The sequence below is a fragment of the Eschrichtius robustus genome, chromosome 9 (genome assembly GCF_028021215.1).
Source record: "Eschrichtius robustus isolate mEscRob2 chromosome 9, mEscRob2.pri, whole genome shotgun sequence".
NCBI classification, from domain to species: domain Eukaryota; kingdom Metazoa; phylum Chordata; class Mammalia; order Artiodactyla; family Eschrichtiidae; genus Eschrichtius; species Eschrichtius robustus.
The window spans coordinates 126,400,086-126,421,356 of record NC_090832.1 but is presented as its reverse complement, the minus strand read 5'-3'; the positions used below and the strand labels follow the sequence as shown (position 1 = coordinate 126,421,356).

Genomic DNA, 21,271 nt, shown 5'->3' with positions numbered 1-21,271 from the left:
GGAACCTAAGGTTGAATAGAAAGCCTCTGCACACTTGAGGGGCCTTGCCCTGGGAGACATTTTTCATATGATGTGGTGATGGACTGGAGAGTTATTAATGACTGAATGAGATTCTAGTAAAGCGCCGGTTTCTTCTTAGCTGTGTATCATTTGATATAAATGGTTCACGGCCAGAGACCAGGGGCTGGGCTGTGAGATAAGAGAAAATCTATATATTGGCCTCTGCCCCCGGTTCCTGGCACAGAGTTCCTAAAACTCTTATAATATCCTAAGTGATAAGAACACTAGGAACATCTCTTGTTCTTTACACAGTAGTTCCCCCCTATCCGTGGGGGATACATCCTAAGGCCCCCAGTGGATGCCTGAAACTTCTGGCTTTTTCCTATATATATGTACATATTATACAGTTGTAATGTATAAATTAGGCACAGTAAGAGATTAGCAACAATAACTGATAATACAATAGAACAATTATAACAATATACCATAATAAAAGTTATGTGAATGTGGTCTGTCTCCCTCAAAATATCTTACCGTACAAACTTAATGCCGTTTTCATCTTAACTAAGTACTTATCATGAACTGTGGCAGTAACTTTTGCAGTGTAAAGTACAACAGCAAAACTAGCACGGATTCCTTTTTCCTTCTTCACAATTTCACAGAGAAGATTTGTTCTCAGGGTAGATCTTAGCAACCTCATAATTTGATTTTTTTTTTTTTCCTTTCCTTGTTAAGACAAGAACTTTCACCCTTTCACTTAAAGGAAGCACTTTCTGGCTTCTCTCTGGCATACTGGAATTGCCAGCATCACTTCCCTTGCGCTTTGGGGCCATTATTAAGTAAAATAAGGGTGACCTGAACACAAGCACTGTGATCCCGCGAGAGCTGATCTGATAACCCGGACGGCTACCAAGTGACTAACGGGTGGGATGCGCTGGACAAAGGGATGATTCACGTCCCCAGCGGGACGCCTTGAGATTTCACCACACTACTCAGAACGGTGCACAATTTAAAACTTATGCATTGTTTATTTCTGGAATTTTTCATTTAATATTTCTGGACCACGACTGACTGCGGTAAGTGAAACCTCAGAAAGCAACACCACAAATAAGGGGGGAACCACTGTATTTGTCTTTGACCCTCATCTCTAACACGGGATTCCTAATACCCTTGTAAATTCCTAAGTAATAAGAGAACCAGGAACATTTTTGTTCTCATGAGGTGACTCTGGGTGGGCTCCTGGATGAGCGCTGGTCACCAGAAAGACTCAGCTATGATAGAAGTTTGGAATTTCCAGCCCCACGTCCCACCCTCTGGAGAGGGGAGAGGGGCTGGAAATGAAGTTAATAACTGATCATGCCTACGTGAGGAACCTCCATAAAATCCCAATAGCAGGGGGTTTAAAGAGCTTCCAGGTGGGCAAACACATCAACACTGGGAGGGTGACAGACCTCAACTCCCCACGGACAGACGTTCCTGTGCTCAGGACCCTCCCAGACCTTCTCTCACCCTCTGCATCTCTTCCGTCTGGATATTCATCTGTATCCTTTATCATATGTGACCTACTCTAGCAAATTAATCAAGCCCAGGGAAGGGGTCTTTGGAACCTCCCATCTATAGCCAGTTGGTCAGAAGGACAGGTGGTAACCTGGGCTTGCCACTGGCGTCTGAAGTGTATGTGTGTTTTGGGGGACGGGGGGAGGGATCATGTGGTACTGAGCCCTTAACCTGTGGGATCCGATGGTGTCTCCAGGTAGACAGTGTCAGAACTGAGTAAACTTGCAACACAGCAGCTGGTACTGCAAAAAACTGCCTGCTGTGGAGGAAAATCTCCAGGTATTTGGGACCAGAAGTGTCAGAAGTGAAGCGTTCTGTGTGAACAGTAAAGGAGACACATAGGAGAGAAAGACAGTAGGGAGGAAGTGAGTTTTTTTCCTACACAGGAAAAATCTGAGTTTTTCCTTTACAGAAATCTGTCACAGTTCATACAGCCGGGGTCAGCCAGTTCATACAGCAGGGGACACGGGTTTGAGCCCTGGTCCGGGAAGATCCCACATGCCACGGAGCAACTAAGCCCGTGTGCCACAGCTACTGGGCCTGTGCTCTAGAGCCCGGGAGCCACAACTACTGAGCCCGCGTGCCACAACTACTGAAGCCCACGCACCTAGAGCCTGTGCTCCGCAACAAGAGGAGCCACCGCGATGAGAAGCCTGCGCACCACAACGAAGAGTGGCCCCGCTCGCCGCAACTAGAGAAAGCCCGTGCGCAGCAACAAAGACCCAACGCAGCCAAAAATAAATTAAATAAATAAATTTATTAAAAAAGACATTAAAAATTATTTTAAAAATATATATATATACCTGAAGTGTATTCAGGTCTTTTACTACCTCACCTAGACTGATGTGAGCTGAATCCTTCTTTCAAAGTGAGGATTTTATAGAGTTAAATATTAGCATTAAGTTAGGAGAAAGGAAGCTCTTTCTCCAAGACTAGATTCAATGGGGCCCTGAGACAATGGGGTCCACATCATAGCAAGGTTGTCACTAGATTTGAACATTTCTGTGCTTATCACTTTTCCTCGGTTCCATAACTAATAATTCAGCCAACATTATACACTGAAGTGCCTGAACTGCCTGAATTCTAAGTTTTTAAACTTCTTCTATTCTATCTTTTAGTATAGTAAATAATTTCTGACTCATTTGCAGCCTGCCCCATCTATTCTGTGTTTCTTCTTATTCAGGCCATTCCGCTAGAAGTAAGAAGAAGACAGCAAAATGCCAAAGCATCTTACAGTTACTGTGCAAGCAACGACTTTACACCTGCTGGGCTGAGCAGACAATTTAAGAGAACAAAGCACAGTGAAGTTCCTATTTGCTATCCACAATATATTTTTTTCTTTTCCAGTCATTCTGAATGCTTGTTTTAGGCAGCAAAGAAACATGGATGCACAGGCAAGGAAGGGGAGGGGAGGGGTGAGGGTGGTTCTTTCTACACCTGCAACGAGAGCTGTTGTTCACTGTGGCAGCGAACAGCTTGCCTGCAGAATCACAGGCTCCACAGAAAGCCTCAATTAAGTGACTGCTCACAGAGTGCTGACAAGCACATTTACACGTACAGACAGTACTTCAGTGTGTGTGCATGCGTGCGCGTGTGGTGTTAGCAGTTAGGAAGCCCTGATGAAAGTATAGTTCAAATAATGAGAAACTGCCATTTTCTTAGGTTAAAAATAAATATCAGTGATTTCATACAGTTCAACTTGAATTATAAGGACAGTTATAGATTCTATATATATTTAACCTAGAGGTTTATAAATAGCTGCTGACCTATCACAATTATGACACAATTTTTTAAAATCTTGTTTATAATTTTGTATCCCAATATTCATTTACTGAGTTGTTCGTTGGCAAATCTGTATAACTGCCTTTGTCTGGTGATCTGAGTCCCCATATTAAAGGCAATCACAATTAAAATAAACTTTAGGTTGGCTACAGAAATAGCAATCCAATTATCTATTAGTTTCTGACTCTTAATAGACACAAGTTCGTTAGTCATCACACACATACACACACACAATTACTCACTCATAATCTTCATCTATTCATCTTTGGGAAGAAGAAAATAATTGGAAGCGCCCAAGTTACAAATGGTAGTTTGGTTCTAGTCATATAATTTAATTTACTAACTATTACAGCTGGATTAAAGGTAAAAACGAAGTAGTGTCTCTTCTCTGATTATGTTCTTTGCTATATTTGAATCTTTTGTGTAAGTAAATTCTAGAAATGACATGAGAAGGTAGTGCACTAAGTCTTCAACTTACATGCTTATTTTCAAACTTAAATTTTTAAACTAAGAAATTTCACTAAGAGGAAGCCAGCATGAAAACCTCCTTGAAAACCAAGGAGCCACGTGATAGACTGAACATTTGAAGCTACTGACAGCAAGTTAATCATAATACTCTGGTCATGTAAGTATTCAGCTTTGCTAGTGCGGAAACTAACCTATAGTTTTTGTCATGATTTAAGGAAGAGAAAGGACAAAGAAGAAATTATCTATGCTAATTCTGTCAAACAAATTAAAAAAAAAACAACCCTGAACTCTGAGTCATTTTCCAAAGTGGAAAATCTAATTCACTGAAAAATACATGTATGGCTCTAATTTCAGACAAGAAAGCTAAAGCGAACTACGGTGGTTCATGATTCAAGCCAAAATTTATGGCAGGGATGAAAGAGTTCATGGAAAGCCTCAGGAAATTATAGAAAAGAATACTTGAGCAATGTTCATTCTATTTCCAAATGGAGGTCAGCCTGGGTTCTCAGCATCCTTTATTTCTAGGACTTAGCTTTTACCTGGTTTGATATGATTTTCCAATTACTAGAGAGTCGGATAATTTCAGGGCAACAGACTTCACTTTAATAATACCTCTTTTCATTTTCACTGTCTTCTACCTATTCTCTTCTGATCTGCTACATCACTCAGTTATTCCCCTATGTTCTCTCTCCCTACCTTATACCACACAATTGAGATCTCCTGCTCTGGGAAAATGACTCTATTTGAACTTTCCCACATATGGCTTACATTTTCTTTCTCTACCACTTGCAAAAGGTCTGGCACAATAGGTACCCAGTAATTATACCTGGAAAGCCCTTCATAGTTTTTTGGGGTTTTTTTTAAGGCCACTTTCAAATCATTGCTTGATATTCACCTCCTTCATTCATGGAGAGTCATTTAAGGTCAAATTCATCTGCATCTGTTTGTTCACTTAAGGTAACCTTAGAATACATTCAAGTTTGCACTATGTAACTTGCTCTTACTGGCCTATTTCTTGATACAAGTATTCTTCAGTCTCATGTTTGTGTATGTCCTTTCTTCCGCCTGGGAAAATAATTTCTGATGCCTTTTATTTGTTTCGTATCACAATACCTAAAATAGCCTTCTACACACAGTATGTACTCAAAATACAGCCACGTGATACTTTTCTGAAAATTAAAATACTATCCACAAATACATTCTTATAATTTTAAATATTTAAAGATGCTAAACTGAATACATGCAGTTAGTTTCTTCTAACCCCTCCCTAAAATAACAGCAAAGATGTTTTTTTTTTTTCTGTGTGTGTGGTTGTTTTTTTAAGGCCTAGCCTGCAAGGACAATAAGAACAGAAATAAAAAAGCAACAGAAGTTTGGGAGCTGACAAAGCAAAGAGACGACTGGTAACTGACTCAGTAGACTCTGTAAAGCTAAATCCGAAGCTAGACAAAAACAAAAAGCCAAGAATCAACCCATCTGTAATATGAGATCCCTTTGAGGCTCAGAAATTGGCAGGACCAAGTATCTCTAGAATCAGAGTGAAGGCAGAGCTAAAACCACTTTCTGGAAGAAAGTTCATTTAAGAAGCCTAGATGCCGCCTCCCCCGCTTTCTGAAGTCCTCCCCTACTTCACACGGCCACATGACTGATTCTCTCCTATTCTGGCAAAATATCAGAATTTTGCTCTCTCCGTAGAGGGCAAAACAAAGGGTCTCTAGACTGGGTATATGTTATAGGCTGAACTGTGTCCCCCTCAATTTTCAACATCAAAGTCATAACCCCCAGTACCCCAGAAAGTGACTATATTTGGAGACAGGGTATTTTAAAAAGTAAGTGAAAATGAGGTCATTAGGATGGTCCCTAATCCGATGTGACTGACGTCCTTATAAGAAGGGGCAATAGGGACACAGACACACGCAGATGGAAGACCATGTGAACACAGCCATCTGTAAGCCAAGGAGGGGCCTCAGGAGAAGTCAACCCTGCCAGCACCTTGGTCTCAGACTTTTAGCCTTCAGCCTGTGAGAAAATAACTTTCTGTTGTTAGGCCACCAAGTCTGTGGTACTTTTTCACAGCAGCCTTAGTAGACTAATATGGTATACTAGGCAAAAAAAAGGAAATTAAGTTTACAGATATCCCAGCCTTCTTTTCCTATATAACTTCTGAAATGCTGGATGCGGGGTAGAAGACTGTTTACCCGAGAGACTCTGACAAAATACTGGCGTCAGACTTTTCCCGAAGAAACCATCCAGCCACATACTAAATATTACTGTCAACAAGCCACACCCACATGCACAGAGTTTCCAATCAGCTTTTAGAGTTCCACCCTGAAATACAAGCAGATGGTCAAGGATCAGCAGACATTCAAAGAAAGCATCTACTATGAAAGACAGACCAAAATAAACAAACTGTAGGAACAGAGGCTACACAGGGAGACAAAAACTCTCAAACACTATAATTCTTAAAAAGAGAAGATAGAAAATAGGATGCTAAAACAAAGGAACAAAAATCAAAAGAGTTCTCCAAAGTTAAAAATACGAGAGTAGAAATGAGTATCACAACAGCAGAGCTGGAAGACACAGCGGAAGAAATCTCCCAAAAAGTAGAAGAAAAGGACAAAATTGAAAATGAGAGCGAAAAGACAAGATAATTAGAGAACTGGTTAAGAAGGCTTAAAGTAAGACTGTTTCTAAAAAGTAAGAACAGACCACGGAGGGAAGAAATATCAGTATTCCCCAGGCCTGAGGGTCTTAAGTTTCTGTAATGGAAATATTAGCAAAAAAGGATGAACATTCGGCACAGAAGTTGAAAGCAGACCCCCCCATTAAGGTACATCAAACTGTGAAATTTCAAAACACTTGGAAGAGGCAAATCCTACCAGTTTCCAAAGAGAAAACATGGAGTGCATTCACTTTGTGAAAATTCATCACGTAGAACACTTGTAATATACACCTTTGCCTATAAATGTTATAGTTACATAAAAAGCTTTAAAAAATAAAGAAAGGAAGGAAATGAATGGTATCATCCTTTAGGAATAAACTCAGAAACTGGTTTAGGTAAGCAGAGAGACAGTAAATGTGCCTTCTCTAACAGAAAAAAACTAGATGTGCCTACAAGGCATAAACTTAACTTGTTTCTGAACCTTTTATAAAAAAAAAAAAAAAAAAAAAAAACCTCAAGGAGTGAATGGTTGGACAGGAGTTTGAGTGGGTTTCTCCATTTAGGTATCATTACCAAATGACCTTTGTTATGTCTAAACATTAGATAGCAGAGTCAGAAATTTAATTTCTGCTTAAAAAAAAAAGGAGGATAACAGACACAATGTCCATTTTCAACTCCTTAGAGAGAGATACAAGGACACTTTGGCTCACTGCAAGTGGCCTTCCAAACTCTGATACAACTGAGCCACTGACACAACATTTTCATTAACCCAGGACTCAAAATAATAGCACAGCCTACCTCTATCTTTCTTTGGAATAAGTGAATTATGATTCTCCAGGGGATGACCAAGGCATTTCCAAGAAGTATTCTCTTTTTTCTTCAGGACAATCTCTATTTTTCCCACATTCTCAACAACTCGCACTGAAAAGAAGATAAATTCCATTTGTATTCGTTGATACTAAATATAAGGTTTTACTTTTAAACCAATCTTTCTCAAACAACCCAAATGTCCCAATCAGATATGAATGACACTGAGCATTTGTGAGATAAATAAAATTCTGTGTACATGTTCATCAAAGTTGTTTATGCCTTATATGGTGTTAAATCCAGTTTATGTTAGATTCAGATTAACTTCTTTCAAATTAATTTATCAAGGGTCAAACTAATACATAATGCTAGTTTTCATACAAGCTCAAATAGAGCCATGACAACTAATTAACACATAGCTTAAAAAAAAAAAAAAAACTTAAACATACAAATTAGCCATTGAATGGATCCACAAAAGCAAATTTAATTTATACTCTTTTAACATTTCTTGGGATTTGAGGGGTCCTTATGAGTGAATTCAGTAAACCAATATTGAGCCTAATAAACATAGAAAACGCTTCAGGAGAATGAATCCCAATAAAGTGCATGTCAATCTTTGATAATTAAAAATCTTTTAGATTCTCTTTTTATTTTTGAATGTTTAAAATAGTTTAGAATACATGAGTACAATAATAAAATTAACTTTTCAAACTGATTAAATTTTATGAATTGAATGTGCTTTTAAAGACCGAAAGTATATTTCTTTTTGTCTTTAGAAACAATCTGTCCTTCCCTACTGTAAACACATAATTCAGTAGCGATTTAACAACTTTTAAACACAGATTAATCAAATCAATTCAATGAGCACTGATTTGAAGCTTAACAAACATAAGAAGTCCTTGACTTTAAAGAGATTAATTTATACAATTTATAGAACTTACTATGGTATAAAGAAAAGGGAAGGCATAGAACCGGTGTAAGGTACTCTGACAGTACTTTAAAACAAGAAACCACATGTATACATGAATATAGAATGGAATATTATTCAGCCTTAAAAAAGGGAAGGAAATCCTGCCACTTGCAATGACGTATGATAAATCTAGAGGGCATTATATTAAGTGAAATAAATAAGACAGAGAAGACAAATAGTGCATGGTATCATTTATAGGTGGAATTTAAAAAAAAAAGTCACACTCATAGAAACAAGAGAGTAGCAAAATAGTGCCAGGAGTTGGGGCAGGGGGAGGGGGGAATAGAGAGAGCTTGATAAAAGGGTACAAACTTTTAGCTACAAGATGAATAAGGTCTGAGGATCTAATGTATAACATGGTGACAACAGTTGATGACACTGTCTGGTATAACTGAAATGTGCTAAGACAACAGAACTTGTGTTCATACACATACACACACACACACACAAAGGTAAATATGTGAGGTGATGGATGTGTTAATTAATTTGTGTGAATCTTTTCACAGCATATACCTTTATCAAATCATAACACTGTACACTTTAAATCTTTAAATATATTGTAATTTTGTCAATTATATTTCAATAAAGCTAAAGAAAAACACAAAAAGCAAGAAACCACCATTCTTTGATGAGTCTTCTATTGCTAAACAGCTGTGTAAAATCCACATTGTGTATTTACATGCAGAAATATTCATAATTTAATGTGCACTGTCAATACTAAATATTTGAATATATACACCTAAGAAAAATTTGTCTGGTCTGGTCAAGTATATTTCTACAAGCTGCATGTCAGGAGTAGGGCCGGAAGGAAGAATGGGGACAGGAAGTTTTTTTTCTAAGGAGAGGAGAAGGAAAGGGCAAAGATATGAGATGAAAAAGGGGAAAGAAAAAAGGCGTGGGGGGAACTGAAACCAGAGGGAAAAGAGTACATTTAAAAATTAATGTATTTGCTTATATAGAAAACATCAGGTCCTTGTCTGCAACATGAAAATATACAAATGAATAATAAGACAAATGCTGTCCACCCCCCCCCCACGTGTGTGTGTATATATATGTGTGTGTGTATATGTACAAAGATAAATTATTTTTGGTAGCTTACCAGAAAAATCTTCCTGAATCTCATGACTTAGGGCTGGAGAAAAAAAAATTTCAGTTAAGATCCAACTTCAGTTCCTATGGTCTACAAACACCATATAAGATCATTTAAATGGTTCTTTCATGCACCATTTCAAATCTCTCAAACATATCCTGAGAAATCAAAAGAAAGAAACTGAACACAACCAAAATACTGTGTACAGTATCTTGAGACAAATTACTTAAACATGTATCTTCAATTTTTCCATTTCTCTCCCTATTAATTAAGGAGTAAATACTCAATTGCCCACAGGTGGATAACCCACGCTGGTGCAAGGATAGTCCCAGATTGACAATGCTACAAACCAAGAAGGGAGCAAGGCAGGGAGAGATAGCACGTGAAACACACATACTCCAGGGTGTGCACGTGCGTGTGTGAATACAGGCCGGGACTGGGTCTAGCTCAGCGTTTCCTTTCTTACTGTCTAAGTTGAATATTCATTCAGTTATTGAAAAAGAAAATTATTGGGTATCTATGCGTGTTATGCACTTTCCAGGTGTTACAGTTATCACAGTTAGTAAAAGAGAAAAAGCCCTGCTCTTATGGAACTTACATTCCAGAAGGGGGTGATGCAAGAAGTATTTTTACAAACATCTGCTCTAAAGTTCACTGTGTTAATATAGTTATGTGGAACTTAAAATTCTGCATTATTTTAGTCCTTCTGATCTAATATTAGCAACCAGGAGTTTCACATTTTTGACTGTGGAATTTTTGTTTGTTTTTTACATGTGTGCAAGATACAATTGCTACAGTGTGAACAGAACTAGCCATAAAGTATTTGAAACATAATAAATGCTGACACAGAGGTCTTCCTTAAAGAAAAATCATGACAGAGCTAATGAATAATGTATACTTTTCTAGACATCTGAGTTTTTGATTAAAACTCTCCCTAAGAGGCAATATATATTAGATCTTATGCTAGCAAAAAATAGGGTAGCATGTATTTCTAGAAGAAATGTTCAAGATTTGAGGTTGATTAATGAATGGGGGGAAAATAAGAAAGAAAAAACATCTATCAACTCCAATCAAATTCAGGACTAAAGGTCCTTCATTAATATGGTAAAGCCATGAGCTGAATCTCGAGTCATCTGAGGCCTGGAGAATTTCAGTCTCTGTTTTGCAAAAGTAAATGAAACGTTCTTTACATAAGAATGTGTGCTTAAAATACGGTTTTCTTCTTGCTGTTTTGGTTTGTTTCATTTCTACTTTCTAACTAGAATAACATTACCTCCTTTAAAGGAGAAAAGGATGAACTCCTAGAGTCATTATGGGTGAGAAATGGATTAAGAATCTGCTACCTTGATTCTAGATTTTAGTCCTGATTTCTTTCCCCTGATAGATCTGTAACCTCTCAAAACAGACAGAAGTGAAGTGTGTGGTAGGTCTTTGCCCATGAAGGGACAGGCAGCTGAGGGGTACAGTATAACCTTGCGGTTGGCAAGAGACAGGCCGATAGAACAGCGCCTGGTGATGTCTACTCAGCGGGAGCACATGACAGGCAGGCCTCCGGAGATTTATTTGTAGGTATTAAGTTACAGAGTCTTACAAAGCTGGGCCAACAAGTATTTCATATGATTATTGATTTTGATCGCACCTAATTGTTTAAACTTGGGAAAAGTGAGGTTGTACTGCCATTTGCTAGCGCTTTCCTTAGCATAAAGAAATAACAGAAACAAAAGATCAAAAATGACAAACCAAAATGACAATGGCACATAAAATATTATAGGTACCGAGACTCTACACCAGTAACTACTATACCTAAAGGAAACAAAAGTTGTTTCCATTAATACAGAATAAGGTACTTACCAATATGTATAAGATATGAATAATCCTTGATAACTGTTTCTGCTCTAAAGGAATCATCCCGGTGATCAGCTATTACTGAGTCTAAATTGATATCCTTAAATGGAAATCGAAAAGAGAAGGATTAAAAAGTAAACTTTTCACCAAACTCCTATTACTGTACTTTTAAGCTGATCAGTGGAAGTTCATTTGGTACTTATTTACAGAACCCACAAGCTAAATACACATTATTACTGTTTTTTGCTCTCTCATACAACCCAGTTCTTCTCCTTCAAAGCATATATCACAATTTTAACTATGCATTTGTCTATGCTTAATGTCTACCTTACACACTCGTCTTTACGCTCTAAGTGTAAGGGGCAGAATATTGTCTTCAGAATATTGCTCAGCACCAAGTAGGTGCTCAAATATTTGCTGGATAGATAATTTGGAAAAAAAATTAGAATCAGACAAGAAGCCAAGATATTTGCGTTCATTTTTATCTTTCCACTATTACGTGACACTGTGCAAATAACACAACCTCTTAGGCTCAGCTTATCAAAAAAATAATAATAATAATACATTCACTAACAAATTTTTAGATGTCTCTAATTTCTACATAGCTTTGGTGCAAGTTATTTTGGTGCCTATCGTTTACACCATACACCGAATACATTATTCCATGTAGAAACCTTCCCCCTTCCCTTAATCATCCATCCTCTGTGCTTCACTGATATCACCAATGAGAGCACACAGACCCCAACCTCGCCAGGCCCTGTCCTCTTGGTTCAGGTCTGCTTGGTTAGGAGACAATGCCAAGAGGGAGTGGAAGGCGGGACAAGCAGTGCCTCTCTGGGCCTCCTGGCTCTTTCAGGCAGAGGCTGGTCACTCCTGCGGAGCCAGCAAATCCTGCTGCAGGAGTAGGAGGAACTCACCAGCTCAGATGTGGTTCTGCTACTACAGAAGTAGCATGAATTCTCAGAAATTCCTAGCTGCCAGAACTTGTCTTTAAATCTCCACAGTTCCTCAAGTATGGGAACCTTGCCAGTTGCTGGAGGATGTGTCTGGAGATGCTGTAAGTTGCCTGCTTATTTATCTGATTTCCCAGCTGGACTGTAAGCCTGGTGGGAGTTCAGTCTCTATGAATCTGGCCCATCATTAGATTCCTGAATTCTACGATGGTGTTGCAAATGAAGCAGGGGTTCAATAAACACTTAGTGAATGAATTAACTCCTTAATTTTAGTTTTCAGAGGGCATTTACTGAACCCCGTTAGTGGCTTAAGCATACTAAGCTCCAGCAGTACAGTCTCTCCTGTCTCTTGAATTCCAATTTAAGTGCAGGAAATTAGTTCGTATGGTGAAGTTAAACTGGGACTCTCACTGCTGTTATCTATGCTTAAACACAAAAAAAATCACAGAAGAGCACATAAAATATGCTTCTTCCTAGTCTCTTTTTTCCCTAAGATGCTATGGCATGGTTGTTAAGAGCATATACTATGGAGCCAGCCTGCCTGGGTTCAAAACACTAGATCTGCCGCTTACCGTGTGACTTTGGGTAAATTACTTAATTTCTGTTTCCTCATCTGTAAAATAGGGGTAACGAAAGGATCTACCTCACAGAGTTGCTGTAAGTTAATACAAGCAGAGCTCTTAGAAAAGTACACCTGCGCATAGCTAACATTTATTATTTACTTTTTTGTTTTTTCTGATCTTAAAAATGTGTTTACCTTCTGTTTAGTATATATGACAATGGTGACTAAAGCGTCTGTTTGGAACCAGTCATAGCTGTAAAATATTTTAAAAAGAATAAATAATCATGTGCAGTAACATATATTAAATCATTAAATATATAATTTTAAAATATATACAATTTAAAAATATAAAATATGACACAATGAATACATGATTTAAAACATATAGTTCAAAATCTACAGTGAGAAATATATTTCTCTAGGTAAAGTTTTTTTTTGTAAATAATCAGTGGTGTTACCATGAAATAAATAATAAAGCAATTATTTCTCAATTTAAAATACTTATACTTCCATGTATTCCAACTTGGATAAAAACAAACAACATCCTTGACAAGGCACTTTTTATAAAGGTTACACATCTAAAATTCCTCTTATCAGAGCAATACCACAACATGTTTTCTGAAGGAGCATGACAAAATCGACATGCTTATTAACCTTCACTCCTCCCTCTCACAAATATATTATTACTCCTCAAGAAATTAACTCACCAAGGATGTTTAATGGTCAACAGTAAAAACTTAAGGAAAAACTAAGTCTTCGGTTTTGTAATAGCTATTGATCAAATTGATTCGGTTTTTGCACTTACTACCTGTAGACAGGCCCCCAATGTGAATGCTAGGAGGTATCCTGAGGCCCTTAACTTAAAATTGAATATGAAATAATTTAACAGGTATAGCAAGTAGAGCCGGAAGCTGCTGTTATAGACTCACAATAGGGGAAAAGGTGGTAAGAGAAAGACTACAAATAACACACATAACCCTAAGGGCATCTGAAATATCATTAACAAAAATATACATGGATTGCTTAATTTACTAAGACAGGGTACAATACATTTTGAAGGATTTCCATTAAAAACTGATAAAGCAAACTAGACACACAAAAAATAGAAGAGTTGAATAAATTATGGATATTCTATGATCAATTCCCATCATATGATAGAATACAGACAAAAAATGCTTTTGCAGAATCTTTCAGGACATAGGAAATTGATCACAGAATATACTGTAACACCGTATTATCAAAATAGAATAGTATGGAAATAGGTATGACATGAATAAACTGTGTGGAATAAACCAAATATTAAGAGTCTATATCCAAGGTTGATGGGATTACAACTGATTTTATCACTTTCTTTTGTATTTCTCTGTATTTTCCAAGTTTTCTACCATGAATGTATATTTTATAATCAGAAAAAATAGTTCTGAATAGTTCTTTTTTAAAGTTGTGGTGTTTAAAATGGGTTAAACTTCAGTTATGTTAAAAATTCATATTTATGGAACAGCTCATTCTCCAACAATGCCTGATAAATGAGGCACTGCAGTTCTTGGGTCAAAGAAGCATAATTAATATAATAAGCAATAAATCAAACTTAGAGCCATTTTTTTAATGTGTATATTTTGGTGTCGAACTGATTAAGCTTTAAAAAAGTAAAACAAGAATGCATACCTTGGAGAACTAGGCCCTTCTTTGGCAAGTGGATCTGTCACTTGGCTCTTGGGAAGCATGCCTTCACAAAGAAAAACAAACAAAATAGCTACAGTTCATCTATGTAGCATTTTTCTTTTTTTCCCCCATCTTTTCAGTAAACTTCTTATTGAAGTATTATAAAAGGACACAAGTCATAAATGTACTACTCAATGGATTTTCATAAGTAAAACATACTCTTGTAGCCAGCACCTCCCTGTGCCCCCTTCCACTCAGCGCCCCTCCCCCAAGGGTAACCACTATTCTTTTAACATCATGATTAGTTTTTGCCTGCATTTGGCCTTTATAAAAAATGGAATCATAAAATATGTTCTCTTTTGGTCTGGCTTTTTTGGTCCAGCTCTATAGACGTTTCAGTTAATGTCAAATCAGCATGATTAATACTAAACAATAAATCAGGTCTGGAGCTTTCTGAGATTTTATCCAGGATGCTGAATGCATCAGCAGTTTGTTCCTTTTTATTACTGAGTATTACTACACTGTATGAACATACCATATACCGGAATCAATTCATTCTCCTGTTGATGGACATTTGGGCAGTTTTTAGCTATTACGTAGAGTGCTGTTATAAATGTTCTTGTACATGTATATACATTCTTAAAGAACATCCATCTACATTTCTGGTAGGTATATAGGACATGTATATGTTTAGCTTTAGTAAATACTGCTAAACAGTTTTCCAAAGTGGTCATACCAATTTACACTTTCTACCAGAAGTGTGTGGGAGCCCTGTTGCTCCACCACCTTGCTGACACGTGGCATTCTGTCTTTTGTCATTTTAGACATTCTTGTGGATGTGCCCCAGCATCAAATTTTATATTTTTATTTTTATTTTTTTAAAGATTTAATTTTTAATTTATTTTTGGCTGCATTGGGTCTTTGTTGCTGCATGCGGGCTTTCTCTAGTTGTGGCGAGCAGGGGCTACTCTTTGTTGTGGTGCACGGGCTTCTCACTGCGGTGGCTTCTCTTGTTGTGGAGCACGGGCTCTAGGCACACAGGCTTCAGCAGCTGTGGCTCATGAGCTCTAGAGCACAGGCTCAGTAGTTGTGGTTCACGGGCTTAGTTGCTCCGCGGCATGCGGGATCTTCCCGGACCAGGGCTCGAACCAGTGTCCCCTGCATTGGCAGGAGGATTCTTAACCTCTGCGCCACCAGGGAAGTCCTCAACATTGCATTTTCAAGGCTCTGGTTTTCTCATTGTTTTCGAAAACTCTGAGAACACGGAAGAGCTCCAAAGATACTATCAGTGATACTATCAGACAAACAACTTCAGGTGTTACATCACAAATTGCATAAAGTAGTCTACAATAAGACAATCTTTTCTAGTTAAAAAAGAAAAGGTAATTCATCTGGCAATCCAGCTTATTAGCTGAATTTCTATAACTTTCTTGTGCAAACAGGGAGAAAAAAAACCCCAATTTTTAAACATACATTAGTAATACGGTTCAGTCAGAGTAGCCCCGTGCATTTCGTAAGTGTCATACCAAACTTTTTTGGGGGGTTAGCGGCAGTGTCAGTCATAACTCCAAGTCATACTGAACGGCTGAGGAAGCCAGAGCCGCCGAGCCCAGAGGAGGGGAGATTAATAGGCTGGCTGCTCAGCATCTGTGTAGACACTGGAAGAGCACCCGTGCCTGAGGGAGGGACACGTTCAGCCTGGCCTCTGAGCGTGGAACTCCTAGTCACGATGAGTATTCAAGCTGAGGGCAGATGAACACATGTTCAGGGATGTTATAGAAGGGACTATGGTAAGAGTCAGGGCTGTTCGATGCTTTGTGACCCCCTAGAGGGGTGGGAAAGGGAGGCTCAAGAGGGAGGGCATATGGGGAGATATATGTATGCATATGGCTGATTCACTTTGTTGTACAGCAGAAACTAACAACACTGTAAAGCAATTATACTCCAGTAAAGATATATATAAAAAAAAGAGTGTAAACAGTAATTACACTCCTGAAAAAAAATCTATCCTATAAATTAAAAACATCAGTATATAAAGATAAAAAAAAAAGGAGGGCTGCAATAAGGGATCTACAAAGTTCTCTGCCAAATCCTCTAAGCTTAGGCAAGTAAACACATCCTTTGTATAAAAAATATCTAAATACCCCAAATAATTCTGTGAGGCAATATTGTACACAGTCATGTGAATATCATTCATTTTTTACTATAAATGTATATGACTTACCGTTTAAGAGTTTCTTTTCCTCATGATAGTCTGTACAGTGGTTTAGAAAAAAAGTTAGGTAAGAATATTGTAACATCAGAGAGAAGATCGGTTAATATTATTGAGTTAAAGATAACAGCCCTCTTCTTGAAGGGCTTTCTTCCGAGGCCTGAGGAGAGAAATAAGGCTGATAAACAGATGGCCTATGCTTTAAGTAAGAAATTTCATCTCTGAAGACTGCAGGCCATTTCTGCAGGCGTTTGTCTACCATTTCACTGGGCTTTTTTCCTCCTTCTTTGGACATTTTTGTTCTAATATCTTGGTTAATTTCTTTAGAAAGCACATAAAGACCCAAGTTTTGTCCTTGTCATCATATTCTAAATTAGTCAAAACTATCCAAAGTTTATTAGATTACACTTTATATATGAAACATACATATTAACCCAAAGAAAGACACCTTATTATCTTTCCTATCTAGGTGAGCAGTTAAAATGATTATTATTACTCCAAATTTAAATGGCCAAAATGCTGAAAATGTGTTAAGACTTTCACTTGTATATCAGTGTAATCAATCATTAGGGGTACAAGCCTGAAAAAAATTTAATGGGTGTTTTCTTTCAGGATGGCAGCCAGCTCACAAATCTATATTATATTTTGATCACCACAAGTTTTATAACCATATGTCAAAATAAAACCCTCAGCAAGTTGCCAGAGTTTAAAAAAAAAAAAAAAAAAAAAGAATGCCAAGCTAACACAACATATTCAAGTATAAACTAAATTGATAGACATTAATTGTTCAGGTGACATCATCTTGTTTTGTAGAAAAAGAAACCAAAGTACGTATATCAAAGCTTTCAAATTTTTTTATGTTCTGATTTTCAATCAACCAGAGATCCCATAATTACTACCACTTCACTCACATGCTATAAAATACCCATGATTAAGGAGGTCAGATAACCATTCTTTCTATTTTCCCCTTTTGACCAAAATAAGTTCATAGCTGAAAGGGATCTTAACAACATACACCAAATTATCATCTGCTCCCCTCATTTAAGGCTGAAAATCAGAGGTCAGGACCTGAATGAACCCCACAGCTCTTTAGCAGCAAAGCCGAGATTAAACTTCATCTCCCCTGAAACTAAGTGCCATTTTTCTTAACATGCCATTGTGAGAGATAATACTTTCTGAAAAGACACAGGACCTAAAAACCATTTAAATTATGCCTCAAAATGAGCTTTGTTTTTCAACTGCCAGATGAAAATCTAGTCATTAGTTTGCAAGGGATCACTGATGTCCCTGCTTGCTGACTTACTTTCATATAATTTCATCTGTCTTTGCTACTGCAGTTGTGATCATTTGTTTTATCAATATCTTAGAACAAATAGCAAACTCACAGTAACATAAGTAAATTAAACCTACTATCAGTGTACAACATAGTTGGCAGTTTGATGAATCTCATTTATCATGTAAAACAACTTGTTTTTATCTAAGAGGCTCACAGATTTTGAAAACTTGTCCCCAGGGAATTTGTTTCTAGGGAAAAAATATGTCATCTCATATGATTACTTCCTGTCTGATGTGAATTGATTTGAACCTGTCAGAACTTTATGGATCCTGCTAAGTTATTCATTTTTTTCTGAGTCTTTTTTTCTTTAATACAAGAAGTACCAGTAGGAAGAGAACATCTACCTAAATGATCTAAAATATCTTTAAAACTCCACTAGTGTACTTCTGCAACTCTTTTTGAAAACTGAGTCACAGAAATAAGTGAGACTATTTTTTTTTTTTTTTTACTATTAAGCACATTTACATCAGAGTTACTCTAGGCACATGAGACACTTCCCTCTCTAACAAGAAATCTAACACTCTGTCTTGATAAGTAATTCCATCATTTGGTTGGCTCCATGGCCAAGAAAATTTGCATCTTCTTATAATATTGGTTAGACTGCATTACTCTGATCAGAGCCTCTGCTTTCTGGAAAGGTCAGAGTCCTTTAGAAGGCTGGAGCTGTGATCTATCAGCACTCAACTCTTCTTTGGTAAGAGGGCTGGCGACAATTTTTAATTGTGACCCCAATCTAGTTTACTTCTTCTAAGTGGAGCCACAGAAGGATCCCCTGGGATGAGGAAAGTTAAAAAACAAGCAAACCAACAAACAAACAAACAAACCCTGTCTTACTAGTATACTCACTCATTTAACAAATACCCGTTGACCATCATCTTAATAGGGATAGTGACACAATATGAAACCCTTTGGATAAAGAGTTAGGAAAATACGGCTACATGTTCAGTTTGCTTATACATGCGTAAAGATGATTTGGAAGGATCACAATAACACGGTTACCTGCATCTGTGCACAGGAGGGAAAAGGGTAGGTGGGAGACAAAGGTATGACCATGGCACTTCTCATTCTGGAATCATGTGAATGCATTACTGAAAAAATTAAATGAACTGAATTGAAAACTTCAATATGGTCTTTTCAATATGATAAGATAAATGTTTTAAAAGAGATATATAGAAGGTGGTATGGAAGCACAGGGATGAGGGAGGGCATTGCTACTTGGAATCTGAAAGGACTTCATTGAGGAAATAATATTTTAGCTACATTTTGAAAATATGTATGCATTTGTCAGGAGGCCCTGAACAAAAACATTCTAGGAAGACAAACACTGCACTTTCATATCTGAATGTCATATTTATCCATAGCTACATACCCCATCTTCCTTTCTCACTCCAAAAGGCCGATGTCACGTAACCATCAGATAGGAGCTCCGTCTTATTACCAGGGATCTTAGTCACAAAATCCAAAGTGTACCATTCCATGTTCCCTTTACTGCTCTGCCTGGCCAGAAGACTCCCTGGTTCTCTACAATGTGTTTAATAACCATTTTTCTCTAGAAATTCTTCCTCATCTCTAAAGAGAACTAACTCTTCATAATACAACTGAGGCCTAATTCTTGGTTTTGTTTCCGAAGTCATAAACTCATTTCTCAAATTCTATAAAATTTAATAATTTATGTATTTCTAAACTATCCTTCTCTTTTACTCTCCTTAATTTATCTTTGTAAGTATCGTCTGAATCATCTTCAAATTTTGTACATCTCTCAAACTTCAAGGCCCAGAAGTTTACTCCTTATCCTAGAAGTAGTCTACTAGCAGAATTAAAATAAAAGTTTAAAAGTTCAAACACATACTCTGAAAAATTCCAGGATTAAAAAGTTCTAAAAGTACCAGAGTATATAGTTACTTATTCCTGGTCAGTTTTTCTCTCCACTACTCATTTAACTAATCACAGCAAATACTGCATTTTTAAAAGCTCGTATTTTCTGTTTTCAAGGCTATACTTGTCATTTTTTATTCAATTCTCCAATTTATTAGTTATTTTCTACTCTTGTCCTATCCTCAGAGGGATTAACCACTCCTTCCTTATTTGGTATTACCTATACACAAATATACACATGTTCAAAAATCATTTTTCAGGACTTCCCTGGTGGTCCAGTGGCTAAGTTTCCATGCTCCCAATGCAGGGGGCCCGGGTTCGATCCCACATGCCGCAACTAAAGATCCCGCGTGCTGCAACTAAGACCCGACACGGCCAAATAAATCAATAAATAAATATTTTTAAAACAACACTTTAAAAACAATCATTTCTCTCTGAAAACAAAACAAATACTAACTTAAACCAAACACTGGCCAGTCACAATCATACAGCAAGACCCACTTCCTGCTCAGGCCTGCATCTGCCCCCTGACCAGGGACTTCTCACCCCCCATTTTTAATTACCTGTCCCTTATATCTTTCTGGAAGGAATCACTCAGAGAGTGGGACCTATAGCACAAAAGCAAATGAAGGCAGCCTGGCTGAGAAAGCAAATCTGCTCAGCCAGTAAAGTCCACTTCATCATGACACCCGCCCCTTTCTCTCCACTAGTAACTGTCTTGCTTCCCCCGTACTGAGCCTCTGAGCTTGTGTTCTGTCCACCCACTTGAGCCCTGAACTGTCCCCATTTTATCAATGAGGAAACGGTAGCTCCTAGAAGAGGGAACTTTGACTGACTATACAGAAGCTGACCTCCCAGCTGGCAGCCAGCCCACCCAATTAGTGATGCCACTGATACCACCATTTTTAAGAATAAAAAACTAATTCATACATGAGGGTTTCTCCATGTCAGCACTAGGAACACTTGGGGCCGGATGATTCTTCATCGTGGGAGTGTATCCTGTGCCTTGTAGGGCATTTAGCAGCACCCCTGACCTGTCCTCTACCCACGGGAATGCCAGTAGCATCTAGTCCAGCTGTGACAACCAGATCATCTCCAGACATTGCCAAATGTCCACTGGGGAGCAAACTCAACCCAGGTTAAGAACCACTGGCATATACCAAAGAGAAATAAATTATTTGCAAGAGGATAACTTTAATGAGGTGATTTTCTGCCTTACAAAAGGAAGCACCCAGGATTTCTCTCAATGGTGGGCTTCTCCTATTAAATAACTGAAGCCTTTAAGGAAGGTAAATATACCTACAAGCCTCAGGATCTTCCCTTTTAAACTGAGGGTGTTAGAACAGCTCTAAATCCCTCTTCCACCTCAAAAGTATTCTACTGATCTATGATTCTAAGTGCTTTATAGTCAGCAAGTGCTTGTGAAAACTAAAAACATAAAGTATTAGAAGCCATGATAAAACAATGAGAAATTAAGAAGAAACATTCCT

At 37.7% G+C, this 21,271-nt stretch overlaps 1 protein-coding gene across 2 annotated transcripts in view; it reads right to left on the bottom strand.

The window, feature by feature from the left end:
* The window catches only part of CYB5R4 (cytochrome b5 reductase 4), an 84,807-nt gene that overhangs the window by 22,489 nt on the left and 41,047 nt on the right, over positions 1-21,271 (bottom strand). Inside the window, exons 5-10 of one of the 2 annotated variants that reach the window (XM_068551703.1) lie at positions 16,583-16,612; positions 14,362-14,422; positions 12,892-12,949; positions 11,188-11,281; positions 9,346-9,378; positions 7,268-7,390 (exon numbers count right to left, since the gene is read on the bottom strand). In XM_068551703.1, the coding sequence (XP_068407804.1) occupies positions 7,268-7,390; positions 9,346-9,378; positions 11,188-11,281; positions 12,892-12,949; positions 14,362-14,422; positions 16,583-16,612 (399 nt within the window). The remainder of the gene's footprint in view (positions 1-7,267; positions 7,391-9,345; positions 9,379-11,187; positions 11,282-12,891; positions 12,950-14,361; positions 14,423-16,582; positions 16,613-21,271) is intronic. The other variant, XM_068551704.1, reaches the window with a different exon arrangement.